General features: G+C 36.1%; 1 protein-coding gene across 1 annotated transcript in view; it reads left to right on the forward strand.

The window, feature by feature from the left end:
* Positions 1-22,575, forward strand: part of COL5A2 (collagen type V alpha 2 chain) — a 163,943-nt gene that overhangs the window by 116,098 nt on the left and 25,270 nt on the right. Inside the window, exons 16-33 of the mRNA XM_066279121.1 lie at positions 132-185; positions 2,248-2,292; positions 3,656-3,709; positions 6,753-6,851; positions 7,178-7,222; positions 7,336-7,434; positions 9,068-9,121; positions 9,711-9,818; positions 11,411-11,464; positions 12,045-12,143; positions 14,454-14,507; positions 15,232-15,330; positions 15,439-15,492; positions 15,587-15,640; positions 16,548-16,601; positions 17,321-17,374; positions 19,090-19,134; positions 19,458-19,556. Coding sequence (XP_066135218.1) covers positions 132-185; positions 2,248-2,292; positions 3,656-3,709; positions 6,753-6,851; positions 7,178-7,222; positions 7,336-7,434; positions 9,068-9,121; positions 9,711-9,818; positions 11,411-11,464; positions 12,045-12,143; positions 14,454-14,507; positions 15,232-15,330; positions 15,439-15,492; positions 15,587-15,640; positions 16,548-16,601; positions 17,321-17,374; positions 19,090-19,134; positions 19,458-19,556 — 1,224 coding nt within the window. The remainder of the gene's footprint in view (positions 1-131; positions 186-2,247; positions 2,293-3,655; positions 3,710-6,752; positions 6,852-7,177; positions 7,223-7,335; positions 7,435-9,067; positions 9,122-9,710; positions 9,819-11,410; positions 11,465-12,044; positions 12,144-14,453; positions 14,508-15,231; positions 15,331-15,438; positions 15,493-15,586; positions 15,641-16,547; positions 16,602-17,320; positions 17,375-19,089; positions 19,135-19,457; positions 19,557-22,575) is intronic.

Here is a 22,575-nt window from a genome sequence, read left to right on the forward strand (position 1 = left end):
GATATGCTATTGCTTGGTGGTCAATTATATTAAATCTCAATTGTTTTGAGTAGGGTGATCAAACTGCCCTAGAGTTTAAGTAAGATTCTTCAGGAGATGTTCTTTTGTTATTTTCTCTCTCTTATTTGCAGGGTCCAAGGGGAATGCCGGGAGAGAGAGGGAGACTTGGGCCACAAGGTGCTCCTGTAAGTTTGTGTATTTTAACTCTCTCAAATGCTTCACTGAAAACGTTTTCTAAATGAGAATAGCAGTACTGGTTGCTTACTTTTAAATTTTTCTCTTTTTATTTTGAAATAAAATTAGGTTTACATAAAAATTAGAAAGATAGTATAGAGTTTCTGTATACTCTTCACCTAGCTTCTCTTAATGTTAACATCTTACATAACCACATTCTTTTTGTTGTCTATTTATTTTAATCCAGAAATTAAGAAAACAATGAAAACATATAGCAACATGAAATATAATCAATGGAAAAACATAAACTGGAATAGTAAAAACATTATAATAATAGGTATTATTTATCAAGCATTTACTATACACTAAGCATTCTTTCAAACATCTTTATTTTATGTTCATTACCATCCTAACAGGTAAGTACTGTGAATGTACCCTTTTAAAGATACGAGTCTCCTGACTATCTACCTTTGATCTATTTTAAATGTACAGAATGAGAAATGTCTTTCTTTCTGTCCATGTGCCTCAAACCTAGGTGGGGGGCATATTCTATTAATTTTCTTCACAGCTCTCTGAAGGTCAGGCTACACTTGCTAATATTTCAAACTTGCAGTTCATTACATTATACCCACTTTGCTTTTGACAATTAAGGACTGCCGCTTGACTTCAATTATTCTGGGATCCTGTTATCCCCATTAGTACTAGAATCTTAGATTTATGGCATCCCCTACTGCTAATCTCACAGAAGACAGCCACATGTGAACTTCTCAATGCTACCGAAGTCAGTACTGAAGTCAGGGCCCCGGTTTGGGAGAAGTGAGACCCTCTCACTAGGCAATTGCTTACATTTTGGTAAGCCAAGTGTCCTCTGGAAATGTAGAGAATATAGTGAAATATAGTCAGCTGTTGCCTTATCCAGCCTTATATAGCATGTCCAATCTAGTAAGTTTCCTTCTCTGTGCTTTTTTTCTACCATCTGCCAAGCCAGAGCTGGCATTTCTAACTCAGTGTGGGCCATTGCTCTTTTCACATTTCTAAGAAACATCTCTCATGTTAACACCAACTTCCAGGGGCTTTTTCAAGGTGTTAAATGTGTAGCATGGAAGAGTGCTCCCATATCATTAAAATTCTCTTACTCTATATTTTATTTCTCTTGATCCAGTACCATTAGGACTTTTCTGTTCAGGGGAAAAATTCAGCTTGAAAATTTTATTTTAGAGTCTACTTTCTTATATACATACTACTTCTGGCATCAACTGTATTGAAGTTTAGGTCTGGTTTCCCAGAAAATAGCATAAAAGCAGACTTGTGTGCAGGAAATTTATTGGGGAATGCTTTCAGAGACTACGTGTGTGAAGAAATGAATAAAAAAACTAAGGTGTGTCGGGAGAAAGTAAACACTTATAACTGCAACAGAGACCTTGGTCTCTGAGAGCCCTCAGTTCCGTGGGAACTATGGAGCTGGGATGGCTCTTCAGCTCTTGAATGGGCTTAATCCTTGTACAACTGCATTGACCATGCAAGGAGTATTACTTTGGGAGAGCTACCTTTTTTTGTTGTTGTTAGCTGAGGGCAAACTGTGGGGCAACCGTGAGTCATCAGCTTGTCACTTACAGCAATGGTAGAATGATTACTTCAGTATGCAGAGGAATCTAGATGATACCACAGCATTCACTCCTACTTAATTTCTTATACATGTGTGCTTTTTTTTTTTTTTTAACTAGGAGCACATTCTTCCTCTGAATTAATATGGCTATTAAAAAGACCGAGATGTTCAAAATTTCATTATCTTTTAGATAATTTGATAGAAGGTGATACATTCAAGTAAAAAGAATGATTTTGATTAGTTTCATTTCTTTCAATCTTGATTTTTCTTTCTTATAGCTATTTGGATACATGTATTTATTACTACCTTACCAGTATGGTATAAATGTGTATTTTTACTTCAACTAACTTAGTTAAAGTTATTGTTAGTTAATCTTAATATTCTTTAATATATAACATGGAAATTTTATAAAGCATATTAATTATGAGCAAATAGAGTAAAATCTTGTCTCTTTTTCTCTTAATTAGGGACAACGAGGGGCACATGGTATGCCTGGAAAACCTGGGCCAATGGTGAGTTGTATTATTTTAATATTTATTCATTCTTCTATTTTTATATTCATTAACATTACAGAGCACCTACTGTGTCCCAGTCACTTGGAATAAAAAGATGATAAACACAGAGTACTTGTCTTTAAACATTGATTTGTCTATCAAGGAAGAAAGACCTAGCAATTAAGAGAACACTGCTATTGCTAACTGCTATAACAGACTATAACTTGAAGTTTTGGGATTATAAAGGAGAAAATTCTTACACTTGTAGCTAGAGAAAGATGATAAGGAAAACTTAAAGAAGAGCAACTTTCAAGCTAAGTCTTGAAAGAGAAGTATATAAAATGAACAAGAATATAGCATGGTTTACAGGATGGATAGATGAAAAGCAGATGAGCTCAGGAAAATACTTACTGGGAGGGTAAATTGGATTTAAAATTATTTTCCCTTAAGATTTTTTCTCCCTTTTTACTTATAAAAAGGAAACAAAGTAGGTATAGTTAAAAAGAGCTTTTTAAAACACAAAACTGATCAAATTAAAAGCTGATGGTTCTTAAAAGAACCAGGATAACCTAAAATGAAATCCTTCTTACACTCACATCCTTTAAACCCAGTCTTTAAAGCATTGTTTTAAACTATATGCATATCTTCCCAAATGTAGAACACTGACAAATATCTGCTTCTTATTAGCCTGAAAAAATTGCTTTAAAATATCCAGATGATTCTTAAGTATCCTTTTCATACTTTTCAGTCCTAGATTCTGGTACAAAACATAACTTTTGAAAAACTACCTCTATTAATTGATTAACACAAAGAAACTACCTCTCTTAAGAAGCAATTGTTTTAAGGTGAAGGGATTAGCCAAAATCAGACATACATAACATATATATAGACAACAGGATAACAATAGCCAGAGGGAAAGGGAGGGTGGGTGTAAGGGGGTGGGGGTCAAGTGAGGGAAAATGGATGTAAAGAGAGACCCTGCGTGGGTTGTAGGGGGCACCACACAGGGTATAGAGGGTGTAATATTGGGTGGGACACTTGAAACCATGTCAACACAATAAATTAAAAATTAAAATAAAAAAAAGAAGCAATTGTTTTAAACAATTTATGGTTGTTACTGACTCAATCTTCTATGCTATGACTAGGAAATCCTATTAGGTTTCATATCAATGGACATATCTCTTAGCACTATTTCATATCAATGTTGAAAGGTAATTATATAATATTAAAATTACATTATTATTTTTGTGTTTCTAAACACAAAGTACTAAGTGGATCATTCTTATGTGTCAAAATATAGAATTTTGTTGAAGAATAAAAAATGACATTTAGATAGTGATTAAAATATACATCTGATCATTTTTCTGGTTTCTTTTTATAGGGTCCTCTTGGGATAGCTGGCTCTCCTGGTTTTCCAGGAAATCCTGGGATGAAGGTAAAATGTTAATATATTTAGCTCTTGATTACATGAATTCCAAAGTGAAGAAAGTCATTTTATTAACTGAAGGATATGGAGGTTGCTCTCAACTAAGGAAGGAGTTCAGAGTGTTCTTTTTGTCCATAATGGTAGGAAAACAGAAAAAAAAAGTAAAAATTAGATTACTATACAGCATGCAATTAAAAGACAATTACTTATAATCATACAAATGTAATATCAAAGAATCTGTTGCATTATGACTCTAAGACCAGACATTTGTAATAGCTGCAAGGAATAAGAGCTTAATCTGAACTGGAACTCTGTTCTTGGATACAGATCCTGGCAGTAATAAATAGCAGAATGTTCTAAACAATAGGAGGCTAAAATAAATCAGTTTGTCAAAAGGCGGTTCTCTCATACAATGCTGGCTTTCACTCCTGCCTCTGCCTCTGCCTGACTCTCACATTCCTGCCCAACCCTACCTTCTGTCTTTTAATCCTGACCATTTAAAGGAATGGTCTGAGAGGCTATTTGGCACTCGACATGCGAATGGATTAAAGTATTCTCGGATGTTTACATTTTTAGTGGGTCACGATTTATTCTTTCCCTCAATACTTTGGAGAATAAATTCAAGAATTACAGTAAGAGATTTAATACTATATTAGGGACCTGGCTGGTTGGTTCAGTGGTAGAACATCAGCCTGGCATGTGAAAGTCCCAGGTTCAATTCCTGGTCAGGGCATACAGGAGAAGCAACCATCTGCTTCTCCACCCTTCTCCTCTCTCTCTCTCTCTCTCTCTCTCTTCTCTCTCTCTCTTCTCTTCCCAGAGCCATGGAATGGTTCAAACAAAGTTGGTCCCAGGCAGTGAGGTTGGCGCTATAGCCTCCCCTCAGGCACTAAAAATAGCTTGGTTGCCTAGCAATGGAGCTGTGGACCTGCAGGGCAGAATGTCATCTGGTAGGAGCTTGCTGGGTAGATCCCAGGTGGGGTGCATGTAGAAGTCTGTCTCTGCCTCTTGGCCTCTCACTTAAAAAAGAAAGACGATATTAGCTAAATTAATGAATAAATTCAGAACACTACTTTCAAATTGTAAAGAACACAATATATTTGATTACCGCCCACACCCAGTTTCTCTTTGGCAATAATTTTTTTTCATCTTGAAGAAAGGATTTACTCTTAAGATTCTGCTGTACAAAATGACTGTGGCCATGGCAATCACCTCACTTCTCTACACTTCTGGACAATGCTCTAACCCAGTGGTCCCCAACCTTTTTTGGGCCACAGACTGGTTTAATGTCAGAAAATATTTTCACAGACCAGCCTTTACGGTGGGACGGATAAATGTATCACGTGACTGAGACAAGTGTCAAGAGTGAGTCTTAGACGGATGTAACAGAGGGAATCTGGTCATTTTTTAAAAATGAAACATTGTTCAGACTTAAATATAAATAAAACAGAAATAATGTAAGTTATTTATTCTTTCTCTGCGGACCGGTACCAAATGGCCCACGGACCTGTACCGGTCCGCGGCCTGGGGGTTGGGGACCACTGCTCTAACCAACCGAGCTATCCGGCCAGGGCTACCTTACTTCTCTAAATCCTGTTTTCTTATGAAATTTTGTTGAAAGGCAAGTGAAATAATCTATGCAAACCCTTAACACAGTGCTTGATGCAGAGGATGCCCTCGAGATAGGTCACTGCTTCTTGTTAGTATTGCTACTCAAATTGGACCTGAACCACAGGACAACCCTCTAACCCTCAAAAATGTCTGTCCTGACATTTCAAATACTCTGAAATGTGAGAGTCATCAAGTCAAATTTTTCTTCAAGCAATCCCTAATGCCATCTTTAAACTGTGCCACAGGGGTGGGACAGCTTTAAAATGATGCCCTAAGTTTTTTTATTAACCAGTTCCTTCTGTTGCTGAGAACTCACTCTGAACTCAGGAAGGTGGGACCTTCTGTTCCCCTCTGACACTTTTCTGCTCCCTGAAGTACTAAATCCTGCTGCCAATTACTCTGGCCATGGACGACCCAACTTGCCTAAGTACCCTGATCAAAATATGCAAAATCCCCTCCTTCTTCCTGTAAGACCCTCCACCTTTAGACTGAGCTCTGGCTGGAGAATTAAGGAGTGAATGAATACTCACAATGTCCAGGACTGTGACTTAGCAGAAAGTGGTTTTTGCTCCTACTCTGACATCTAGTTAAAACTTTACTAGCAAGCACCGTTTATACAACAGCTCACTGGATACTTCCCTCTCCTCCTGGGTTATTTTAGTGCTGGCTTTCGGCTACTGAAAACTGCTTCTTAAAGTCAAACACTAGCAAAACCATTTCTTAAGGAACTGTTCCCTTAGTCTACCACTAAACCCAACATAAAGTTCCTCAGGTTTTGTTTTTGGCCAGGATTCTGTTATTCTTATAAGGTTCTTCCATGGTCTCTAGATCTCTGGAAGAAGAATAAACTTCTAGTTCTGGTTGTTTGCATTTCATTGAAGGATAATAGAGATTGAAGAAAAATCTTATATATTTATTGATACTAATGAGCTTTCTAAGGCTTAGAATTTTAGTTTTAAAATTTTAGGTTCAGGTCCCTTTAGGATTAGGTATACATAACTACATACTATGTTGGATAAAATGTAAAAATCCACTTAAATGAAGAATAAATTTTAGTATACATATATACATATACCCAAAATATTTAATGGGATAAATTTATACTAAAATTAGTTGTTGTTTATCTGAATTAAAACCTAACTACATATTTTATATTTTGTTTACTGTCTGGACCACACTCTTGGGTTGAAATAAGGGTAGCTATCAGGTTGCCTTGACCACTTTGCTCTGCTGTTAATGCTGCGGGCATTGTTATACCTGAAAGGATGGGAAAGTAAGTTCACTCCTAGGTTAGACACATATCCCCTGTAAACCAATTTGTGCACTTAAGCCCCGTAAATGTTTGGGTGTAAAATGTAAAATTCCAAATAAGTAATCTACTTTGAATCATACTATGCTTATATATATTTTTAAATGAACATTTCCCTTTGTATCCCTTCAGGGAGAAGCAGGTCCTACTGGGGCACGAGGTCCTGAAGGCCCACAGGGACAAAGAGGCGAAACTGGGCCCCCGGGTCCAGCTGGCTCTCAAGGTCTTCCTGTAAGTTCCTAGTATTTTTAAGAAGTATCACAGAAAGCTGAACATGTTTTATAACATAAAAACAAAGGCTGTCTTTTTAATATCTTCCTGTTTGATTTCTGAATGAGTGTTTACAACTCATAAGGAAACCACATTTCCCTTGTAAATTCTGCAAGTTTTGTCTATTTTATGGAAAACATCATAAAAGTGGGTTTTAAAGGATATAATGTTAGTTGACTTTTTTTTTTGGTAACTTTTACTGCCTCCTTTTAGAAGATGAATAGACATCTAAGAATACCACCTTAGATGTGGCTTAATAATTTATAAACTTTTCATGTGTCTCTTAGGGTACAGTGGGAACTGATGGTACTCCTGGTGCCAAAGGCCCAACGGTAAGCAACTACATTTGTGCTACATAAAGTTCAAATAAATACAATGCTCTCGACACTGGCTGTAGACTTCTAAATAAGCCTCTGCTCATCATGTCACTTTTGCATTCTGATAGGGCTCTGCCGGGACCTCTGGTCCTCCTGGCTTGCCTGGGCCCCCTGGATCTCAAGGACCTCAGGGTAGCACTGGACCTCCAGGAATTCGAGGCCAGCCGGTAACGTTCTTTAAAACAACTGTTATCCGTTAGTGCAACTGAACTAAGATCACCAAGAGAAATAACATGGAAATGAAGTACAGTGAATGATAATGTGACTTACCTGAATGAGGCAAATGAAGATAAGAATCCCTGTAAAGTGAATGCAAATGTCAACATACTGTTTTGATGTTTAAATTCAAAGTGGAATATTATTGCATTATGTTAAAGTTTAGTTTTGTTTTTTTTAAAGTAAGGCCATAACTTCATGGTCCACCTCAGAATTTTATGATTAGTTGAATAATAAATATTGTAGAAACATTTGCAGGCCAGCGGAGAAATGTGGAGGTTTAATGGGGATTTATAATCCTAATTTGACTAAAAATAGATTCAACAACTATTTCTTGAGAGTTATTCTTTTAATAATTTTTTATGAAATTTATTGGGCTGACATTGGTTAATACAATTATATAGGTTTCAGGTGTACAGTTCTACAATGCATCATTTGTATATTGTATTGTGTATTCATCACCCTAATATAAGTCTCCTTCTATCACCTTTTATCTTCCCTTCCCCCCCTTCGGCCTCCCCCCACTCTGCCCTTTCCCTCTTGTAAACCTTACTGTTGTCTATGAATTTTTGTTTCCTTTTGATTAATCCTTTCACCTTTTTCACCCAACCCCCTAAACCCTTCCCATCTGAGAGCTGCTGGTCTGTTCTCTGTATCTGTGAGTCTGTTTCTATTTTGTTTGTTATTTTTTCATTAGACTCCACATATAAGTGAAAACATATGGGACTTGAAGAGAGATTTCAACATATTGTTCATATGTAATGAGTTTATATAATATATAGAAAATATTTTTAGAAAAAATATTAGGAGCCCATAAGAAAAAAAGAGATCGAATATTTGTGGTTACATATGTTTTAGTTTAAAATATAAAAATTAAAACGTTTTTTTTTCTAGTTCTACTTAAAACAAATATTTTGGATTCAGTTCCAAGTAATTGGGTTATGCTGATAAATACTTTTTAAGTGCTGGTGACAGATTTATTAAAACATGAATGTTGCTGAGAATTCACATTTTATTTTATCACATCCTCAATTTATCAATCTGGTTTCTACAACTTAAGCTGTGATTGGTATTTAAAGATACACACCTATAAAACCCTGTACAAAAAAAAACCCCTAAAACTCTGTGGAGTCAAAGGTGAAATTCCCCATTTGAAATTGTCAAAACTTTTGATAGAATATAAACATAAAATTATTTTGATTATGGGCAAACAAGTCTATTTCCCTAAAATAAACCCTAAGTATAATTTTCATAGAAATTGTCATTGTTTTAATTTTAATTATCAAGTTGGAATAATAACTAAATAGTTATGACTCTAGTATGTATGGTAAAAATTAATGTTTAAAAAATAAATCTTGAATGCCACTGTAAAATAATAAACTACCACCATATTCTATTGAATTTTATAAAAATTCACACACATTCTGTAAGCTTTTCAAAATTTAAAAATGATTATGTTATGCTGTTTATTCAATACTTACTCAGCTCCATAAATTTTTCAAGGCCCATTCACTATAGTTAGTTAAAGCAGGTTGGTTTGGCTAAACATCCTGATTCTTACGACTAAAGATATTTTTGTTTCAGGGTGATCCAGGAGTTCCGGGTTTCAAAGGAGAAGCTGGCCCAAAAGGGGAACCAGTAAGGCTTCAGTTTTTAAAATTATAAGAAGAATGTATATATTGTCTAGAAGTGAACAGCCCAAAATGCTTAAGTGTTAAAACAATAACTATGAGAATTATCCCTTTAGATCAGTGGTAGTCAACCTGATTCCTACCGCCCACTAGTGGGCGTTCCAGCTTTCATGGTGGGCAGTAGCGGAGCAACCAAAGTATAAATAAAAAGACAGATTTAACTGTAGTAAGTTGTTTTATAAAGAGTTATTCTGCCAAACTTAGCGAAAATCTGACATAAAGTACTAGGTAAGTAATTATTATATGCTTTAACTTGCTGTAACTCTGCTTTATAAATTTTATAAAATAAAGTTCCTTCCGTACTTTATAAATCACCATTATTGTGGAACCGGTGGGCAGTTAGAAAATTTTACTACTAACAGAGATACAAAAGTGGGTGGTAGGTATAAAAAGGTTGACTACCCCTGTTTTAGATGGAAATAGCTTAACTATTTAATATAGTTTAAAATATATCACTGACTTCATTAAATTAATTTTTTACTATACCTCACTTGCTGAATTGCTTTTCCTGGTAACCGTTCTTCTGTTTTTGATAGGGGCCACATGGTATTCAGGGTCCAATAGGGCCACCTGGTGAAGAAGGCAAAAGAGGTCCCCGAGGTGATCCAGGAACAGTTGGTCCTCCAGGCCCAATGGGAGAAAGGGTAAAATTTGATAATACAATAAATTCTTATAGTTCTAGAAAAAAGACCTTTGGGGTAGTAAGAAAACTGGAGCAGTTAAGAGAAATGCTTGCAGGTGCAGCACACAGTTAAGTATGGTAATCTGTGATTAAAGGAGCTGATTAATCATTATTTATTCATTCATTCGTTCAACTAATGAATTCAACTAATATTGCCGGAACAACTATGCCATGACAACTTATTATAATAGTGAACTCAAGAAGATTATGATCTCAACCCTTGTTTCAAGTCTAGTGAACAATAGTTTATGAATAGATTTAAAAAAATTTTTTAAATTCATTTTTAGAAAGAGGAGAGAGAAAGAGAGAGAGAGAGAGAGGTGGGGAGGAGCAGAAATCATCAATTCCTATATGTGCCTTGACCAGGTAAGCCCAGGGTTTCAAGCTGGTGACCTCAGCATTCCAGGTTGACGCTTTATCCACTGGACCACCACTGGTCAGGCATAAATAATAGTTTAATAGGGAGGTTTGCAATAAATAAGTCAATAGGTAAATAAAAATATAATTGTACATTTTAACAAATAAACAGGATGATGTAGAGAGTAATTTTGAGTATATGACTGCAGTGTTATATTAGATTAGGTGGTTTGGAAATAGGATTCTCTGAGAAGATGGCATTTTAGCTGAGAACTGAAAGTGAAGAGCTAGAGAGAGAATGTGGTGGAAACAGCAATAGCAAAGCCACGAGGTCAGAAAGGGATAGGTGATTTTAAAGTTCACAAGAGGTTGCTGTGACTGGAGTATAATGAAACAGGCCTAAACGGGATAACAATATAACTTTACATTTGTGTAACTCTTCAAAGAATGCAAAGGGCCTCACATGCAAGACAATACGTTATCATTGACATTTTTATTTTAGTACATGGTGCCATTCCTTTCCCTCTCATGTCTACATATGAGTTTATGTTTGATTTTATAATGAATTATTAGACTATTGCTTTTTTTCTCTCTCTCTCTCTTTTTCTTTTATTTTCCAAGTGAGAGGAAGGGAGATAGACAGACAAACTCCTACATGCGCCTGCATAGGGGTTTACCCAGCAAACCCAGTCTGGGGCTGATGCTCTGTCCATCTGGGGCCATGTTTACAACTGAGCTACTTTTAGTGCCTGAGGCAGAGGCTCCTCTGAGCCATCCTCACTGCATGGGCCAAAGTGCTTGAACCAATTGAGCCATGCCTGTGGGAGGAGAATAAAGATAGGGAGAAGGAAGAGGGGGAGGAGTGGAGAAGCAGATGGCCACTTCTGTGTGCCTTGACCAGGAATTGAACCTGGGACATCCACACTTCGGACTGATGCTCTACCACTGAGCCAACTGGCCAAGGCATTAAAATATTTCTTAATTTGAGTAATTTTTTGGCTTAATACTTATATTCTTTAAAATTTAAGATTTCTTTCTGTACAGTCAGATTTTTTTCCTTATGCATATCTATTGCTATATTGGCTTGATCACAGCTTCTAAAACCTTGTAGTACTAAAAATAAAAATTACCCAGTTATTATATATTACAAAAAGATCAACAACTATGTAGTAAGAATCACATTTGGGTCATTTGTAGGGTGCTCCTGGCAATCGTGGTTTTCCAGGCTCGGATGGTTTACCTGGACCGAAGGTGAGGTTGTTCATCAATGTAAGCACTCATGGTACTCCAAAAGATGGCATTGTCCAGTGTGGGGATTTAGCCTTGGGCCATGGGGAGTCCAGATCTAGAAAAAAATTGGACATAGATGTCAGACCTAATGACCGGTCCATCTTGTGGGATTTTTGTGTTATAGAGTACTGGGGGTAGCAGGTGACAATGCTTGGAGGTATGTGGGAATTGATATTCAGACTTGTCCAGGAAATTCCAGAGAAGAAAAGGTCACAGATCTTTCCTTTAGCTGACATGTAATTTTTTCTTTATCTAGAAATTTACTGTTTCAAAATTCTGTGGGTTTTTGTCTTATCTACATTATTGGAGTGAGTCTCTGAATACAACTTTCATTAGATAATGATGAAAAACCATTATTCTACAGAAGAATCCAAACTAGTACAAAATGTGAAGAAACATTGTTTACAACGGAGTCTTTGTAACTACTTTAACAAACTACTTGTATATTAATGCTTTGATTTGTAAAACAGTAATTTTATATATGCTTACTTTTGTTTTCCTGTACTCTTTTTCTGACATGTTCTGCTTTACTTTGGAACAGGGGGCTCAAGGAGAGAGGGGTCCTGTAGGCTCTTCAGGACCCAAAGGAGGCCAGGGTGATCCAGGACGTCCAGGTGAACCAGGGCTTCCAGGCGCTCGGGTAAGAACACAGCAAGTTTTTGGTCTATCAACCCAGGAGCTATGCTCTTGAGAATTCATTAAAGAGTTTTTTGCTGTTTTCTTTTCTTTGTCTCCTTCTTCTTCTTCTTTTTTTTCTTTTCTCCTTCCTTCCTTCCTTCCTTCCTTCCTTCCTTCCTTCCTTCCTTCCTTCCTTCCTTCCTTCTTTCTTTCTTTTTAAACTTAGCTCAAATTTACAACTAGGAACATTTCTTTTTTTATGGTTTTGACCTGATTCATTATGTTTTAAATATTGGTTTGTTATTTTAATCATATATAGAAGACACAGTAACTTCCAGCCTTACTTTTTCAAAGAAGTATGTATGAATAATTTTACCAGTTTACATGAAAAACTCCTGTTTGTCAATTTTTATAATTTTTTAAAAATTAAATGAGAGGCAAGGAGGCAGAGATAGATTTCCACATGCACCCTGACTGGTATCCCCCTGGCAAGCCCCTATGAAGTGATGCTCTGCAGCTGGGCCCCTACACCCTGACTGGTATCCCCCCAGCAAGCCCCTACCAAGCGATGCTCTGCAGCTGGGCCCCTGCACCCTGACTGGTATCCCCCCAGCAAGCCCCTACCAAGTGATGCTCTGCAGCTGGGCCCCTGCACCCTGACTGGTATCCCCCCGGCAAGCCCCTACCAAGCGATGCTCTGCAGCTGGGCCCCTGCACCCTGACTGGTATCCCCCCGGCAAGCCCCTACCAAGCGATGCTCTGCAGCTGGGCCCCTGCACCCTGACTGGTATCCCCCCGGCAAGCCCCTACCAAGTGATGCTCTGCAGCTGGGCCCCTGCTCCCGGGGCCAACTGGGCTGGAACCATTTGAGCCTTGGCTGTGGGAGGAGAAGGGGGAGGAGAAGGGGGAGGAATGGAGAAGCAGATGGTTACTATTCCTGTGTGTCCTGACCAACAATCAAATCTAGGACTTCCACATGCCTGACCGACACTCTACCGCTGAGCCACTGGCCAGGGCTATAATTTTTTTTTTTTATTTTACTGGAAAATAAACAACTTTGACTTTTGACAAAGAGAATGTCTGATAAATTTTATTTTAACCAAAATTGCTCAAAAATTTATTTCAACTCTGGAATTTCTCTTCTACTTAATTGTCAACAATGTCCTTTAAAGAGAAAGGAATTATACAAAACGTTCAATTAACAGATACATTTGGCTCCACAAAAGTTTCTTGTCTTGAACCCAGCATTAAACCTATGAATAAAAGTTATGAATACCATAAGCTTTTATGTAGAAGGAGAAAGCTTATGAATACCATAAGCTTTCTCCTTCTACATAAAAAACTGGCCTTGGGTTCATCATTGTTTAGATATTCTTCCCTAGATATCAAATAAAGGTGGAATGCCAGCTGAAGGACCAGTTGACATTGTTTATAGCATAATGATTGCCGAGTTTTAAACTGCATGTGAACTTGGAGGGCTATGAATGAATTACATGGGAGCATACCTTTGGCTTTCTTGATTTGGGGGTGACTTGTAACTGGGCATTCATCTTGCTAGGACCTTGGTACTATATCAGAGGTGCTGTTACAAATAGAGGTTACATGGCTCTGGCTGGTTGGCTCAGTGGTAGAGCATCGGCCTGGCGTGCAGGAGTCCCAGGTTCGATTCCCGGCCAGGGCACACAGAAGCGCCCATCTGCTTCTCCACCCCTCCCCCTCTCCTTCCTCTCTGTCTCTCTCTTCCCCTCCCGCAGCCAAGGCTCCATTGGAGCAAAGATGGCCCGGGCGCTGGGGATGGCTCTGTGGCCTCTGCCTCAGGTGCTAGAATGGCTCCGGATGCAACAGAGCATCGCCCCCTGGTGGGCATGCCGGGTGGATCCCGGTCGGGCGCATGCGGGAGTCTGTCTGACTGCCTCCCTGTTTCCAGCTTCAGAAAAATGAAAAAAAAACAAAAAAACAAATAGAGGTTACATGAGATCTCTAAACCAGGGTGGCTGCTGCACTCACCATGTAGACTCCTTCCCTTACATCTGACCTGTTCACTGCAGGTAACTTAGAGGTTACCCCAGGAGGCTGTGCTGTGAGGACACCTCCCAAAGAAGAATCCCACCTAGTGCTGCCCCACTGGCCTGTTGTGTTGTCCACCTTGCATCCTTCGGCAGTCGGCTGGGCAAGGCCAAGATGGTCCTGCAAGTTTGTTTAGAGGAACCTAAAGCTATTGGGAGTGGGCATTGCAGTGAAACTGGATCCTATTAATGCAATTCTATTTTTACTCTTTAGATAATCTTCAATTGCAGGTCAGCTACAAACTGACAATTTCTTTAATTTTCAGGGTCTGACAGGCAATCCCGGTGTTCAAGGCCCTGAAGGAAAACTTGGACCTTTGGTAAGTAATTTAAACCTACGTCCACAATCATTAATATTTCTCAATAGACTTGCAATTTATTTGAGGTTAATATTTTTGATCATATGGATGCTGATCACATTTATATATTTAAAAGGCCCTGCCCTCTAGAAGCAAAGAGTTAGAATCTGCACATTTTCAAATTGACCAAAAACTGAACACATTTTATAGAAATAAATGTTTGAGAATAAAATTGCTTCCCTGACATGAGTGAAAAAGTTGAAATGATGTATTTTTAATATTGATGAAATTTATCTACTAACAACATTCTTATTTCTTGATGTCTCTTCCAATTTGACACATTGAAGAGATAAGTAAGTATGACTTTTGACAGCTTATAAATTTTTACAGCTTATATATTCTGGGCCCTTCTCTTATACTGCAAATGTTAAATAGAAGTCTTGAGTATTCATGATCACAAAGCAAAGTAAATGAAAGAAGGGAAAACTATTTCCTCTATTTATACGAGAGTGTAAGGATACACACAGATGAGGCTTGTGAATAGAATAAGAATAAAACCTCTTCTAACTAGTCAAAATACTTTAACAGTTTTTTTAGATACTCAACTGTTCTAATCACTAAGATAAAAATGTCAGGTAACTAAAATATATAAATTTAATAGTAAGCAAAGTCAAGTAACAATTGGATAATGTGATATTTAGAGAGAATTTATATAAAACTTCCATTGCTTTTGTCAATTTTGCAGGGTGCTCCAGGGGAGGATGGCCGACCAGGTCCCCCCGGCTCCATAGGGATCAGAGGGCAGCCTGGGAGTATGGGTCTTCCGGGCCCCAAAGGGAGCAGTGTGAGTACAGCGTACAGTATGTTTGTCGGCTCATCATAATTCTCACTTGGAACATGTATGTTTTAAACAAATTGATTGAAATTTAAATTTGTTCTATTTATTCTTTAGGGTGATCCTGGAAAACCTGGAGAAGCAGGAAATGCTGGTGTTCCCGGGCAGAGGGTATCCAATACATATTCTGCTAATGGAAAAAATATATGTAATTATTCAAATTCTCATGGCCCTCATCTCACAAATGATCTCTGTGTGATACTAGGGAGCTCCTGGAAAAGATGGTGAAGTTGGCCCTTCTGGTCCTGTGGGCCCCCCGGTATGTGATCTTTTAGCAAAAATATTTTCATATTGCTTTTTTCATTGATGGTTGTCCAAGACTTTACTTATGAATAAGTTTCAGGGGAAGTAAATAAAAAGTGCAGAATGAAGAATTTCAGTTTTTTCTTTTCTTTTGATTCCTGTGCTGCCGTATTCTGTCTTTTTACATGGGATGATTAGTCTCTTCATTTTAAATTTCTATAAAAGACTGATGGCAAAAGCTACCTCTTCATCTTTATGTGTCACAGTTGAAAAATATGTCAACTAAGGAAAATATTACCTGTCTTATTCTAACAATGTGTCTTATAAACATTTAGTTTCACTAGGTTTATTTATTTATTTATTTTTGAGAGGCTAGAAAGGTATAATATTCTTTGAGGTATATTACCATCCTAGGATTTTAAAATTAAATGTTTATCAGAAATCTTTTTGCATTTTATCTATTTGAAAGGCCAAATGTATTAAAATGTTAACTTTGCTTTCTCTAGTTAGTCTAGTTTTGAAATGTGATTAATAATTTTGATGACATGTTGAAATAAACTGCAATGAAAATATTACCATTTTAGATTAGATATATGAAAGCAATAAATTATTCCATCTCCAATTTATCCAATTTCCCCAAAATTTTATGATTGACTCCAGACATTTAATGTTTGGATCAAAAAATAAATATGTCATCAATCTCTTTGCTGGCTTTAGAAGATATTTTCTCACTAGCAGGGACTTCAAACAATAACATTAGATGACTTTTAATGCTAGTTTATTATCTGGCTAAAGTAAAAAAAACATGTGATTGGAAGAAATACAAAGAAACAGAAACCCATGCAGTGGTTCACATAAACAGGAAGCAGGCGTGAAGATCTGGCTCTTGATTTTCATGATTTTTTTTTTCCTTCATGACTTAGGGTCCAGCCGGGGAGAGAGGAGAACAGGGCCCTCCAGGCCCCACTGGCTTCCAGGTGTGCACTAATTCAGTTTCTCATTTCTTCTTCCACTAACTGCAGTGCTTTTTAAAAATATGAAAAGATGTGATGAAGTGGTGTGAAATTTTACACTTTTCAAAGTCATCCCTCTTTTAGTAAATAGCATAGACATTTGAATCAAATCAAACACTTTTGTTCAAAGAGAAAGAACAGACCTTCTCTGTAAAACTGATTAAAACCCAAAGCTATTAACAAATGAAAAACAACAGAATGTTCTTCGTATCTCCACAGGGCTTATTTAACTATTTTAAAGCTTATCTAATTTTATTGACAGAATGTCTAAAGGAATTCGTTAAATAAATTTTTATGATTTACGTAAATATATTGGTATGATAAATTATTTAATAGCATGTATAATCATAATTTGGGAAAAAATTTTCAGGACTTTCAATAGTACTCTAGTAAACTAATATATTGTTTTTAGAGCCACTAAAAATATTAAAAACTCTCCTATAAAAAATAGTCTTTTATTTTCTAAATGGTATGCAAATAAACATAAACCTATAAACTAGCTTCTATGTTGTATTAGGAGATATAGCTTTCTCAGTTGGTTTGCTTAAATTGTGTTTAAACAGTATCTTTTGCTTAAAAATATAGTCCTGGAGGCTTTATGAATTGTAAAAGGTAAACTATTAACACTGGTGGCCTATTAAACTTTTACAGAATCACATTTTTATTTTCTCGCTTTTGTTTAGGGGCTTCCTGGTCCTCCAGGGCCTCCTGGGGAAGGTGGAAAGCCAGGTGATCAGGTAAGTTTTCAAATAAAAAAATCATTCGTTTATAATATCACTTCTTATGTGTGCAGCTCTGTTCTAGTTTACTTTACATATATTATCTCTTTTAATTCTCAAAACAATGGTCCAGGTACTATTATTATGCCTGTTAAGGAAAAATAAGATAAGGAAAAAGAGGCACACAGCTGTTTAGTCACGAAGCTGTTGTGATTTGAACCCAGATCATATGCTTCCCAAGACTGTGTTCTTCATCACTAAATGTACAGGGTGGGGAAGAAGTAGGTTTACAGTTGTGACTACACTAATAATTATTTATTAATAATTGTTTTATTTTCTATATGAACAATTGTAAACCTACTTTTGCCCTACTTGTATCTTAACTATACTATAGAGCAAGGGTCCCCAAACTTTTTACACAGGGGGCCAGTTCACTGTCCCTTAGACTGTTGGAGGGCCGCCACATACAGTGCTCCTCTCACTGACCACCAATGAAAGAGGTGCCCCTTCTGGAAGTGTGGCAGGGGGCCGGATAAATGGCCTCAGGGGGCCGCAGTTTGGAGATGCCTGCTAGAGTTTTAATGGAGGCTTTATAAACTGTTATGAACAGATACTGTTTTATTTCTATCATTTATTTTTCTTTGAGTGATTCGTTCATTCAACTATTCAAGGAATATTTGCTGAATGCTGTGTGCTTAACTCTATTAAGCCTTGTCCTTAACCAATTGAACAAGATGGACAAAGTACTTGCCCTTATAGTAAAAGACAGAGTGTAGGAAGACAGTTGCTATGGTAGGGGACATGCTGTGTGTATAGAAACACAGAAGACACAACTAATGCACACATGGGGTTTAGGAAAAGTTTCCTGGACAAAGAACTATCTTTTATAAGATCTGAAGAATGAATGATGGTAAGCAGGGAGGAGAAAATGCAAAAACTTACTGATCAAATTAAGGTAGTGAAAAAAGTTCTGTAAGTCAGGAATATAGAGTACAGCTCAAGGGTGAAGATGAGGTGCTGGGGTGAATCAGGGGCCAGTTTATGAAGAATTTTAATTTAAGTCCTATTTGTTCTTAAAATTAGAGTACTGTGAAGGTAGTGAAGGGTTTTTTGAGTAGGAAGTAATACTATTAGATTTGGTTTTAGGAAGATCACACCTCCATGAAGACAATAATTTCAAGGGATAAAAAAACAGAGGCTTACTAGATACAGTAATTATCTTTACAAAGAAAGAAGTTTAAATGACAAACTTTTAATGTAGTCATGACTGCAGTAAACCCACATTTCCTAGTAGAATTTGTTATCTATATTATATGTTTAAGAAATACATACTTACTAAATTGAGTTTAATTGGTTCTATTCCAAAGATCAACACTTTATTGCTCTTCATTTCACTTTCTTCTTTTAAAAGTTATTCAAATTTTATTAGGAAATATACATTTTAGTATATGTATTTTTATGTCTAAAAAACTAATGTACTATCTTTGTGAGATAGTATTTTGCATGTTCTCATTTTCAAAAATCAAACAGTCAGTTATAATATAAATTTTTCTAGAGAAATATTTCATCCAGTGATATCCTCTCATTTGTAAAAGTATACACATTTTTTCTTCTTCAATATTTTGGGCTTAGTCAGACTTCTAACAGTACATTAAAAGAACTAGGTGTATAATTGGAAACAATTTCTATGTAGCTCAAACTTTTTTCTAATTTTTTTAAAATGTATTTTATAGGGAGTTCCTGGAGATCCTGGAGTAGTTGGCCCATTGGGACCTAGAGTAAGTATTTTTATCCTCCATAATTAACTTTGCTTCCATTGGCTTCAGTTTAAAAGAGAAACTTTTATCTTAAACAGGATTTTATTTTAGCATTAAAATTTAAGTACTTGATGAAAATCAATCTTACGAGAAATATTTTGTGCCATGAAACTAGTATATCCTTACTTCAAATTTATTGCTTTTTACTAAATTAGACAATTGAGCCTCAGTACTTGTTCATTTCTAAATCTTTCTCTAAGAGAAGTCATTTTTCAGGTCTTTAGGACTATTTTTAACCCATTTTTAGTTGAAGCACTGAGATTGATATCCCAATGTTGTGCTAGGGAGAACGAGGCAATCCGGGGGAAAGAGGAGAACCAGGAATAACCGGACTCCCCGGTGAAAAGGGAATGGCTGGAGGACATGGCCCTGATGGTCCGAAGGTAAGCATGGTAGTGAGCTCATCATTTAAAAATTTTAAATGTTCTAAAATTACTGCTCAATAGACACATGATGGTACTAGAATTGTTTTTGTAAGTTATTTGATTTTATATTTTTCTTCTTTAATAAATATTTAATAAGCACCTCCTAGGCTTTTCCTTGGCACTAAAGTGTCAGTTAGAAAGTAGTCTCATTTTTGTGATGGAACTTATGACTTAGTACACATAAGGATACATTTTCATGTACAGACCCCTTTCTAATATTTACTTATATAGATTTGATTAATAACTTCCATTAATAAGCAGAAACAAGAAGTGAAATTTGCATAATTATTTGGAGGTATTTTTAATCATTCTCTCCACCCATTTTGTCTTGAGTTGCATAATTCTGCTTTCAAAATATATGAAAGTATGTTGTTTTTTAAAATACCATGGACATCATAGATATACAAAGGATCGTAGTGTAATATTGTGAGAGATCACATGCCACTAAATTCAACAACCTAAAAGAAATGAATAAATTCCTAGAACTATACAATTTTCCTAGACTGAATCATGAAGAAGTGGAAAACCTAAATAGACCTATAAGCATGGAGGGAATAGAAACAACTATCAAAAACCTCCCAAACCAGATGGCTCTACTAGTGAATTTTACCAAACATTCAAAGAAGATTTGGTACCTATCCTTCTCAAAATCTTACAAAATATAGAAGAAGCAATACTCCCTAACACATTTTACGAGGACAACATAATCCTGCATTAAAACCTGGCAAGGACAACACACACACATACACAAAAACACTACAGACCAATATCTCTAATGAATAGAGATGCAAAAAATCTAAATAAAATACTAGCAAATCAAATACAACAACACATTAAAAAAATAATAACATCATGATCAAGTGGGATTCATTACAGGAGCACAAGGATGGTTCATCATATGGAAACTGAACAATGTAATACACCACATCAGCCAAGCAAAGAACAAAAATTACATGATCCTATCATAGATGCAAAAAAGGCATTCGGTAAGATATAGTATCCCTTTATGTTTAAAACACTCAATAAAATCATAATGGAAGGAAAGTACTTCAACATAATAAAGGCTATAGATGACAAATCATGAGCTAATATTATACTAAATGGTGAAAAAAATAAGGCTTTTCCTCTAAAATCAGGAACAAGACAAGGTTGCCAACTCTCTCCACTCTTATTCAACATAGTTCTGAAATTTTTAACCACAGCAATCAAGCAAGAGAAAGAAATAAAAGGCATCCATATCAGGAAAAAAGAAGTAAAGGTATCACTTTATGCAGATGACATAATCCTGTATATAGAAAACCCCAAAGAGTTCACTAAAAACTATTAGAAATAATAATCCAATACAGTAAAGTCACAGGATACAAAATCAATATACAGAAGTCTATTGCTTTCCTGTACATCAAAAATGAAACTTCAGAAGATGAACTAAAAAAAAAAATTCCTTTTAGAATCACAACAACAACAACAAAAATAAAATACCTTGGAATAAACTTAACAAAGGATGTGAAGGACCTATATACTGAAAACTACAACATTTTATTGAAAGAAATTGAAAAAGACACAATGAAATGGAAAAATATTTCATGTTCATAGATTGGAAGAATCAACATAGTTAAAAGGGCTGTATTACCCAAAGCAATATACAAATTTAATGCAATACCCATCAAACACCTTATGTCATTTTTTAAAAGAAATAGAACAAAAAATCACCAGGTTTGTATGGAACCATAAAATAACACTGAAAAGCCAAAGCAATTCTGAGGAAAAAGAATGAAGCCAGAGGTATGACACTACCTGACTTCAAATTATAGTATAGAGCCATGATTATCAAAACAGCATGGTGTCAGCAGAAAAACCAGACATACAACCAATGGAACAAAAACGAGAGCCCAGAAATAAAACCATATATATGGACCAATAATCTTTGACAAAAGAGTCAAAAACACACAATGCAGAAAAGAAAGCCTCTTCAATAAATGGTGCTGGTAAAATTAGCGACATGCAAAAGAATAAAACTTGACTACAGTTTGTCCTCCTGCACAAAAAATAATTCACAATGGATCAAAGACCTAAGTATAAGATCTGAAACAATAAATTATGTAGAAGAAAACATAGGTACTAAACTCAAGGTCTCGGTTGGAGAAAACAATTTATGAATTTGACTCCAAAGTGAAGGGAAGTAAAAGCAAAAATAAATGGATGGGATTATATCAAACTAAAAAGCTTCTGCTCAGCAAAAGAAACCAACAGAACAAATAAGCAGCCAAGTAAATGGGAGATGGTATTTGCAAACAACAGATCTAATAAGGGAGTTAATATCCAAAGTATACAAAGAACTTACCAAGCTCAGCAAAAAACAAGCAAACAATCTAATTAAAAAATGGGGAGAGGACCTGAACAGATTCTTCTTCTACGAGGACATACTAATGGCCAAACAGATACAGGGGTCCCTCAGGTTACAACAGTTTCAACATACAACATTTCGAGTTTATGATGCTCAATCTCATAAAAAATTAAAAAAATTGAGACGTGAGTGTTTCAGCTTACTCATTTTTTCATTTTTTTTGTTATTATAATACAGTGTACAGTACAGTATATTTATGTCTTTTTCCTTTCTTGTGGCTTAGTTGTGTTTTTATGTTCTAGATTATGATTTTACAACTGTGTTAGGATAAGTATGTGACTTAGGCTAGGGTGTGTTTTGACTTACACAAAAATTTAGGTTATGTCACTCTCATAGGAACAGAATTGTGTCGTAACCTGAGGACCCCATTATATGAAAAGGTACTCATCTTCACTAGTGATTCAAGAAATGCAAATCAAAACTACAATAAGAAACCACATCACACCTGTTAGATTGGCTATTATCAATAAGACAGGTAATTACAAGTGTTGGAGAGGCTGTGGAGAAAAAGGAACCCTCATTCACTGCTGGTGGGAATGTAAATTAGTACAACCATTATGGAAGAAAGTATGG

The sequence above is a fragment of the Saccopteryx bilineata genome, chromosome 5 (genome assembly GCF_036850765.1).
Source record: "Saccopteryx bilineata isolate mSacBil1 chromosome 5, mSacBil1_pri_phased_curated, whole genome shotgun sequence".
Classification (NCBI taxonomy): Eukaryota; Metazoa; Chordata; class Mammalia; order Chiroptera; family Emballonuridae; genus Saccopteryx; species Saccopteryx bilineata.